The 10610-nt window shown below is 26.8% G+C and overlaps 2 protein-coding genes across 2 annotated transcripts; one reads left to right on the top strand and one right to left on the bottom strand.

The window, feature by feature from the left end:
• Positions 1-2263: 2263 nt before the first annotated feature.
• Positions 2264-3410, bottom strand: LOC124828094 (CASP-like protein 1E1). Its single transcript, XM_047301318.2, has 2 exons — positions 3139-3410; positions 2264-2775 (listed from the first exon to the last, which is right to left on the bottom strand). The coding sequence occupies exons 1-2, from the start codon at positions 3363-3365 to the stop codon at positions 2421-2423; spliced, it is 582 nt and encodes a 193-aa protein (XP_047157274.2). The 5' UTR covers positions 3366-3410; the 3' UTR covers positions 2264-2420.
• A 3821-nt stretch (positions 3411-7231) lies between these two features.
• Positions 7232-10053, top strand: LOC124828104 (rRNA-processing protein). Its single transcript, XM_047301330.2, has 3 exons — positions 7232-7469; positions 9169-9278; positions 9433-10053. Exons 1-3 carry the CDS (start codon positions 7322-7324, stop codon positions 9736-9738), a joined length of 564 nt encoding a protein of 187 aa, XP_047157286.1. The 5' UTR covers positions 7232-7321; the 3' UTR covers positions 9739-10053.
• The last annotated feature ends 557 nt before the right edge of the window (positions 10054-10610 follow it).

Below are 10610 nucleotides of genomic sequence, written 5' to 3'. Positions count from 1 at the left end.
TTTTATATTCTTACCGGAAATGAGTAAAAATTTTCTGAGATGATGACATGTTGATTACCAATATAGAACAAAAAAGAAAAAGAAGTTCACCTGTTCAACTCAACAAGAACATAAAAAAACATAATAAGAAATATATATATGAAAGAATAAATACTTTATTAATATTATTGATTAACAAATTATATTTAAATAATATAATTAATTGACATGCCTTGATAATATTATTGATATAGTCTATTTAAATTATTATTTCTATATACATATATCAATTATTTTATTGATATTGTATCTAATTATCATAATACTTATTTGGTATAATATTTGGTTATGTACAAATAATGTACCCATTAAAGTGATATTTATATAAATATTATTATTTATTTTATTTATTAGTCTAGATTAAAGAGGAGACGTACTATTTATACGGTATTGTATTTTAAATTTATATAATCATAATTTTATTATTATATAGCATTGGAAAATTGTACTTTTTTATTTTAAAATTTTCACTAAATCATAATTTATAATTTCACTTTTTTAAATATTTAAATAAATATTAATATGATCAGTTATTTAATTATGAATATAAATATTTAATTATAAAATAATGATGAGAATATTTAAACTTATATAAATCCTACTTGTTCTTTTTAAAATTTATATATTCTGGCAATAAGTTCAACTAATATATATTCATTTGTAATGTAAATAACATTTTATAAGATGTTTTAAAATACGGAAATGGTAAATAAGAATATAAGATGACAAAATCTAAAATGAAAAATTAGGGACTCAAACTCAAATGCTTTACATAAATTGATTTATTAAAAAAAATTGTAAACAAGGAGAATATCTTTTTACCATACTATTCTATTTTTTTTATTTTTTAAATTTAGTGAAATAAATTATAAATTATAGGCGACCCCATACCCTGCCAAAGACAGTGAATAGAGGCTACTTTTGGAAAGCATGTAAATCAATAATGTTTCAGACAATTTCTTAGTATTATACTGTCATATTGATTGTGCCATGTGCCCTCACTCAATAAGACCCTTCTTTATGGGAATTCCAGTAATAATAACCTATGCATTTGACTACAATATCTTTCTTTCTATTTTATTTTATCATGTCAGCTCAATATTAGATACAAAACTATTGATACTTCATTTTTTTTAAATATTAAATATTGATAATTGATATTACACCTAAACTTTCACTCAATTTGTACAAAAACTATAGTTATCATAAACATAATCCAACACTTAAGTCATGGACAAGCATGATTAAATAAATTTTTACCCTATCTTCTATTCATGAACAAGTTTAGATTTTTTTTAAAATTATAGTGTTAGAATCTTTAAATATATTAATTTTTTCGATATATTTTAAGATACTAAAATTAATATCTGTTGATATATTTTGTAGTTCTAGTAATTATCTTGGATACTTTTAATTTTTGTCTTAGTCTGTTTTAAAAGATAAGAAAAATTCAAATTAAATTTATATATTTTATCAAAAAGATTTAAAAATGTTTGGGGTGAATGCCAAATTTATTTTTTATTTAAATAGGTTTGTAAGAAATAATACTCCCTAAAATAATGAATCCTGTCACTTTAAATGTTGTTTATAAAAGTTATAACATATAAACGAAAAAAATCATAGTTAATGTATCATCTCGTTCTTTTAGTTCTGGACACCAAGACACATGTCCTTTCAGTAATTCGATTAAATTATATTAATCCAAAATTTATCATAGAGTTTTGTTTAAAATTATAATATATGTCGCGGTTGTTAATAAATTTATACAAAATAATATTTTTTATCTAATTATGAAATTATAATTTTATATTCATTTGATTATTTATGTTAATTTTTGAGTTATGGAATCAAGGAGTCAAATAATTCTGTATTTATATAATTGTTTTTTGTAAATATATCAGTATGAAATGAACTTCCGTAAAAGATGAAGATTGAACAGAAAATATTTAACTGTATACTATTTATATATATTTATATATAAATATATTTCCTTCTTTATTATTCATAAGAAATATTAATTTTGGTTGAAGAAGGAAGGTGAAGAAGGTTGCATATTGATCTTGAGTAGCTACACGTTACTGCATTTACCTAACTTTTCAAAGTGAAATGACTTTGTCATGCATTGATAAGCAAAGTAGTAGCTACCTATATTTACTGTTACTGCTCTTAAATAAATCGACCTACCATCTGCTAAAGTGTATTCACTACAAACACACAAACCAAATTCAATTTAACTACTACCAGACCCATCATAAATTAAATATCGCACCTATATTTTGAAGTTCAAGCTCTAAGCCAAAAACAGATTCACTCAAGAAAATCCTTGGCTAACAAATTGACACTACAAATATATATATATATATATAAAAGGTGAATAATGTCTAGCTTCTTGATCTGTAATGGAGTTTGAGAACAGAATGCAGCACCAGTAAGAGAAACACGGTGGACCCAATAACGGAGAGGACCAATGCAGCTGTCATGTGGCGACAATAAGCATCAAAGACATCGCACACTTTCATCCATTGCAAGTGCTTGTTACCCTTCTGCGCTATGATTCCCACTGCACAAGCTGCACCATTGGCTGAGAACAACAGTGCCATCAACACAAGGTCTAAAGCTGTTATCACCAAATCTGTCAAATCGCTTTTTTTTGTTCCACCGCTTCTTGCCATCACTGTTATCACCAATGATGCAGCTGCATATGAGCATGCTATTGCGTTTGACACCACAAAAAACCTGTTCCAGACATTCCAGTTATTAATATATTCTCGGATCACAGTGGAAACAAAAAACCAGTTACTATATATCCAAGCTATATATACATGACACATTGGAGAACAGTTCTGATGTATATTTCTGCATTCCAAAGTATAAATGAAAAGGAAAGAAGTTAGTTGTTGTGTTCAGATTTTGTTTTCTCTTGACTAAAATCTAAACATGTACCTACTTCTTTACTGATCAAGCAGTATATACACATAAAATCTAAACTAGTGTTTCTTTCAAGAATCACAAAATCTCTGACTAGATTTAGAGAGAGAGAAATGATCAAAACTAGCTGACTAGTGGGTTGATGGTATACATATAAAAAGGGAAGCTTACACCATAGCAGATATATATTCCCACTTAGCAGTGGCTCTGAATTTCATTTCAGCGTAGGAGATGACTTTGGTCTGATTGTCTACACCAACAAGGATGGTTGCAACAAGAGTGAGTGAGAGGCCAAGAAAGCGCAGGAACAGATCGTGGGATCTTTCTTTGGTTGGCCTTTCGACCACCTTGACATCAGAGTGCACTCCATCGAGGTTGGTCTTGGTGTGGCTGCTCATAGCTGGATCTGGTGGTGCTGTGAAAAAGCAAAATGGTGTAAGAATGTGTAATTTAAAGGAAGAAGATTTGTGTTGTAGGAATGTTATGAGATATAATATTAATAAGGAGACGATGTATGAATGAGAAAGGTGGGGGGGTTGGAGATGCATTGAAAGCAGCTGCTACTGGCTCTCCCTATTTAATGTCATCAACTATACTCATATGTTGTTTACTTGGAGAGTCATAACATTAATGCTCTAGTTTCTTTCATTCATTCATAACCTTTTTCTTTAACTTGATGCTAACCATTGCATCTCTGATGTTCCTGTCAAAATTTATGTCAAAACGTGTTCTTTCTTTGATAGATGCTGCTAGATTCAAATATGTCTTTTCGATTCATGATAAGATTTAGATTTTCTCTTTGTTGTTGTTACGTATTACTTTTAAATCTAACAAAAGGTTATGATTATTGCAGATCAGCAGGATAATATTTTAAAAAATGTTAAAAAGGATGTTCAAATCTCTACAAAAATAATTACCACAAATTGTGTTTCTAAAACAATTTTTATAATTGTCTAATTTATAATTGGCTGAAGAATATGTTGACTATCATGAGTAAAAAAAGAGTTTTAATGTTTATTATTTTTGAGTTTTAATGTCCGTCAAAACACTGATATCATAACAAGACATTGATTAAAGTTGGAAGAAAAAAAGTTAATTGATGTCGGAAGAAAAAAAAAAGACGTTGATTGACTTAAAAAAAGTTGCATTTGAGACGTTTATTAACGTTGTAAATTGACATTTTCATATTATAATTAATTGTGAAAATTAACATTTTTCAACATGAAATGACGTCCAAAATTGTACTTTCAGACGTCTCTCCTTTATTATTTTTTAATAAATAAATTATTTTTACAATTTTATCAAACCTAAAAAGAATACTAGTTAACGTAGTTTAGTTTTAGAATTTCATATATCCCTAACACGTTTTTAAATTTATATGAACTAATCAAAACTATAAACTAAAGCTATCAAAGTAAAAAATCTAAAAACACCATCAGAATATGGCTAACACAAATTTGTATGTACATAGAAGGAAGAAAGAGTTGAAGGAAGAAAGAGTTGTCATCCGGTCAATTCTTACTATGTATGTTAGTAGTGATATTACAATAGTAATAAATGATGTTATAATGAACAATGTATACTTCTAACTATTTACTTGTGATCTTTAAACGATAATAACTTTTATTCTAGTTGGCAGATTTGACATTATTATATATCGATTTAAAGTAAAAAAAAATTCAAGGTCTAAATACTGGCTATTCCTTTTATATTTAAAAAAATTGTTTTTTTATTTTTCGTCAATTTATTTTTTTTCCTTTTTTTCTTTCAAACTTTGTAAAAATATTTCACATACTTAGACTTTGAACTTTGATCTAAAATATTTTATGGGGCTTCTCATGATTTTTTGATGCTTTGACCAAATTTTCAAGTTATTTGGAGTTCTTTTGAATATACTCTCAATTTTATTCTAAGTTTGGATGTATACGGTGTATGAACAACAAACAAGTTCAACAGTACCCATATCAACAATACCAACAAGTTCAACCAATTGATAGCCCATAAAAAACGAAAAATGAAAGTTCATCAAAATTCCAAAACGAAACTAATATTGAAGGTGAGTTCGTCGTCAAAATAAATTGTTGCTACTAGTGAAGGAGAAAGGAGAACATGCCTATGCTTCAAAGAGTACTTGTACATGAAAGCAATGGATCAAAGCGAAAGAAAATTATACATAAAATAGTTAATCAACATGCATTTGTGTAAAATAAAAGAAAGATTACATGTGTTGGTCACCGAAAAATTCATCCAAAAAAGGTTTGAGCAGAAAAGAAGGTTTCGTGGAAAGATAAATGAATAAATTTTCACCTTCCCCTCTAAATTTTTAATGAATTTACTAAGATATAACATCTGAAAAATAATATTCAAACGTTTTATAGATCTTTGATGTCTGAACTTAGAACATTCATGGATAAATATTTACCTTCATATCAAACATTTTCATAAAATTTATTCAATATAATGTTGAAAATTAAGAATGATCATAACTACCAAAACTCTAATGATCATAACTCTTACCATAATAAAAAAAATGAAAAGAATAAATAATAGAAAAGAAAGGAATAACTAGAGCTATGAAGTTTTTCTCTTCTTAAACAAGTCTATATATATATATATATATATATATATATATGTGTGTGTGTGTGTGTGAAACTTCTATTACTAATCCAAAAACTATACGAAGAAATAAAAAAAACCATGTTACAGCTGTCTAATTAAAGATCGTCCGTTTCATAAAACACTTATTTTATAGTAAATAAAAAATAATTCAATATTTTTATTAATAAAAATACTATATTTAAAAAATATATATAAATAATATAAATTAAATTAAGAAAATATCTTTTGAACATAATAAGTTGACAGTGAAGTTAAAAATATGTAAGAATTAAGAATAAAAACTGAATCCAAAAAAAAAAACTAGGATTTTATTTTGAAACTATGAAATTTTTTACAACTTTGATCTTTTTATAGAATCACGTTATAAATGTTATTATTTCATTTTAAAGATTTATTTATATTTATCATTATCGTTTGAATGCAATTTTATTTATATTTATCATTATCAGTTGAGTATATATTTATCATTTATCATTATTTCATTTTAAAAATTTATTTATATTTTTAAAAAATTAATGTTATTTAATATATTTTATATTTAAAAAACTATTAAAATATAATTTATATTATTATAGTAATAATATTAAAAAAAATAAAAATAAAAATAAAAATAAATAATAATTAAGAAATTTAAAATTTTCGAAATTGTATTTTATTATTTTAATATAATTTAATATAAATTTATATATTAGATCAGATTTCATGTAATTATTTTTATTTTTGTTACTTTCATTTTAATTTTTATAATATAATTATTATATGAAAAATTAAATTATTATTAAATTTTAAATAGAAAATAAAATTTTAAAAAAGTCATCGGATATTGGTATCGATAACTATGTTATCGGATTCCGACACGAAAGTTTTTTCAAAAATTTGTTTTTTATTTATATTTTATTAATTATTTAATTTAATTTAAAATTTTAATATTATTAATATGTTTTATATTTAAATAATTATTAAAATATAATTTATATTATTATATAGTAATATTAAAAAAATTAAAATAAAAATATAACAATTAAGAAATTTAAAAATTTTGAAATCCTCTTTTATTAATTTAATATTTTAATATAATTTAATATATTATTATATATATTAAATCAGATTTTATATAATTATTTTTAATTTTGTTACTTTTATTTTAATTTTAATTTTTGTAATATAATTATTATAATAATACAAATTATATTTTAATAATTATTAAAATATGAAAAAGTATTAAATTTTGAAATTAAATTAAATAGTTATTAAATTATAAATAAAAGATATTTTTTAAAATTTTGTTAAAAATGTGTAAAGTTAAAGAAATGTAGAATCACTTTAAGTAGAAAGAAAAGAAATAAAAAAAATATTTACTAAGATTAAAAATAAATTTTTGAAAAAGTTGAAAATACAGGATAAAGTGTGGAGAATGAAACATTCTTACTTTAGATAAAATGAAAAAAAGTAAAATAAGGTATTTATTAAAGTTAAAAGTAAATTTTTGAAAAAGTCGAAAGTGCACGATGAAACGTTGATGGTGGAGGATGAAACTCCCATTTTAAAATTAAGTGGTTTCAAATTATTATTTTTCTTTATTTTATTGGGTCCAGCCCATATATTTTCTGGGCCGGAGGGAAAGTCCACAAAGAAATCTTCTTCTAGGCTAAGCGGTGTTCTGCAAATTGTTAGGGTTTGCTATTCAACCATTGTTGTTCCCCAATTTGTTCTGAAGAACCTCCATCTTCCTACAATGAAGAAGAATGAGGAACACAGTGATAATCGCAAGAAGAAGCACATGATGAAGAGGAACATTTCGAGGTTGGGCGGTAGTGGCCTTTCGCTCGAAGCTTTCGCCAATGCAAAGTCCAAGAACAAGCAATATAACCCAGCTATCATAAGTAAGATACTTTCTCCATTTTATTCGTTCAACTTCTTCCTCATACTTTCAACTCTTGTATTGTTTTATGTGTGTACTAGAATAGTTATAAATTTTCAGGAATATTCTGCTCTTGGCAGAAGGAATTGAATAAAAGGAATCGAACGTTGTAGTCAATTCCTAGACTCTGTTGCTTTTAAATTATTATAAACCCCTTTTTCTTCCATGTGGTTGGAGTTGTGAGTGATTGGGTGCATTTATATGATATAGCGGACATAACAATTGAAATATATATTATAAATCATTCACACATGTATATAACAATTGAATTGTAGATAGATCAAATTTGGCATTGTATTGACTCATTCAATTGGTTGGCACTTGTAAAAAATGAAAAGAAGAGGCAGGACACAGGTAACAACCACAAAAATGATAGTAGCCCCCGTATAGGAAGGAATTGAAATCATGTTTTTGAGAAATTTCACCATACGATAGTGCTATGGTGTCATAATGGCTTCTATTTAAGAGTGCCGTCTGTTGGCAGTCTCCAAATATTATGGGTTTTTTCTTGTTGGAAATGCCAAAGGTGCTTAACCAAAGGCATCAACATACCATTTAATGTTAAATCAAGTGAAGTGGTCGTGTATTGGAATTGAATACAAACGTTACCACTATTTTTTGGATATTTTTATAATGAATTGGAAAAATATGGTAATTTTATTTCACATCCCAGTTCAGAGGAAAAGATGAGTGTTGGATGGGATGTCATGAAATACACTCCTTCGAGGTTCATTCCATCCTATTTTAAGCAATCTAGACTATGTAGTATAGGATAAATCATTGTAGTCTGTCTTTCGTTTTAAAAATGTTTTTACCCTAATTTCTTCCTTCTCCTGTTGTCAAAATGTCCAATACCCTTATTCTTTATTTACTGGAAGAGTAATTATTTATTTGATGAATCAATGTGATGAAGTTGATTGTAGTCTGATCATTAAATCATATTATAAACAAATCTGATGAAGAATTTTTTTATTAGTTATAACTTGTGGTTATAACTGATAGTAAAATAAGAGCTAAGAGAGAAAAGAGAGAGAGAGAGAGAGGGGAGTGTGAAATTTACTTTCCTTCCTTTTTGTTGGGCTGGACCACAATTACAGCAACTTTCCAACACACCTAAACATTTTCATATTACTTGTTCCATCAGTTTTCTTTTTTGTGCTAAAATCTCTAAAAAAAAAATTTGCACTGCCTGTGAATGATTGTGTGTCGGGGATATGGGTAAGGACTCAAATACAACATGGAAATAACAGTACTAATTTAAGTAAATAGTTTTTCCCACGAGGGAACATTTGTCCGAAATCCTGTGGAGCTAGGTCACAATTTTTTGTTAATGGAATTGAATATTTTGGTGATGATCAAATCTTAAATTCATAGTTCAATTTTTTCCGTTATGTGATTCTTAAAACATTTGATAGAGTTATTTTTTCTGCATTTTCCAATAGTGATTGTGTTCTAAAATTTTCAATTTTATGTGATCTTTAAGACATGTTCCAGTCATGATAAGCTTAGTAAATACGACTCTTGACCTTCTCTTGAATTCTTATTATATCCTCTCATACAGAATTATGAATTGAGTTGAGAATGTTAAATATTTACCATATCTAACTTCCTTTGTGATAACTATTATACTCTTCTAACAGTTGTTGTTTCTTTGTTGTCAGAGAAACAAAGGGAGTTCTATAAAAATGCTAAGAATGTGAATAAGTTTAAGAAGTTGTTAAAGCAGAAAAACCAGCAGAATGATCGTTCCTTGGGTCAGAAACATGACAAGGTGTGATATCTTATCAGCTGTTTGCTTTTGAGGTTATTAACATGATTGTGAAATCAGGGGGCATATTGTGCCTTCATTTCATGAATTACTACTCTTTAGTGGGTGTTTATGTTTTTGGTGCGCATATTCATTTAGTTTCTGTTTGCTGTTACAGGATGTAAATGAAACTGACAAGTACAAGGACAAGAGTGAGAGAAGGAGGAGGAAGAACAGTGCTTTTAGTTTGGAAGAACTGTACAGAAAGCAACATGAAGAGAAAGAGAAAGAAAGAATGGAGAGAGAGGCAGTGTTGAGGGTAAGGAAGGAAGAGAGAGAACAAGCTGAAACTCGGAGAAAGGCTGTGCGGGAAAAAATGCTTAAGAAGACCCGAAGAGGGCAGCCTGTTATGAAATACAGAATTGAGCATCTTTTGGAGACTATTCAAGGTTCAACTAAAATGGCAGCTGGCAGTGAATCATAAGTAGTGGAATAGAAAAAGGACGAATGTTGGAGAACATCCTTCTGTTAAATGTTATCAGCATCGTAATGTTTTTGGTTTAAAGAACATGACTGATATTAATTTGGTGATCAAGCTTACCGAGGAACGATGCATTGATCACTATTATAGTATATTATATCAGTCAGTATACCATTGATCACATATTTGTGGCAGACTAAATCTCCAGCTTTTCATCTATGTCATGCTTGTATCAAATGTTGTAATCAAAATTCATTCTTGTAATTGCTCTGTAGAACCAGTAATAATCACTGCTTGTAGTGAGTATATTTAAGTTGACATTTGTCTCAATATACAAAGAATTAAATATAATCTGCAATCCTCACATGCTTTCAATACTAAGAATTGTGTATTTTACAGTTCAAGAAACAAATAAAGTATTTTTATGTTTGAGTAATTGTTGATGCTCAAATTTGCTGAATACGACCTTTTATTGGCAACTTCCAAGTTAATTTGGAAGTTATTTACTTCCAAATACAACGTAATGATAAAGATACGAGTTATATTTTTACGACTCTTTTAAAAATTTTTATTAGTTTCCAATATATATCCATAATATATATATATATATATATATATATATATATATATATATATATATATATATATATATTATGGATATAAGTTTCTATTATGAGTTAAACTTTTCAAAATATTCATGGTCGAATTTGTTCAAAAATAGGATGATCATATTTCCGAAATGTTAAACCGACAATTGTTTTGATTTTATTGATGAAAGCGCAAACATGCTGTCATGATTATTTAAGTTTTTATTATATTAAAATAATATTAAAATAGTAAAATATAGAAATACACACAATTTTATACTAATAACG

Source organism: Vigna umbellata, chromosome 5 (assembly GCF_029865625.1).
Source record: "Vigna umbellata cultivar VRB3 chromosome 5, Vumbellata_1.0, whole genome shotgun sequence".
Lineage (NCBI taxonomy): Eukaryota > Viridiplantae > Streptophyta > Magnoliopsida > Fabales > Fabaceae > Vigna > Vigna umbellata.
Note: the sequence above shows the minus strand (reverse complement) of the source record. Positions and strands in the feature narration are given on the sequence as shown.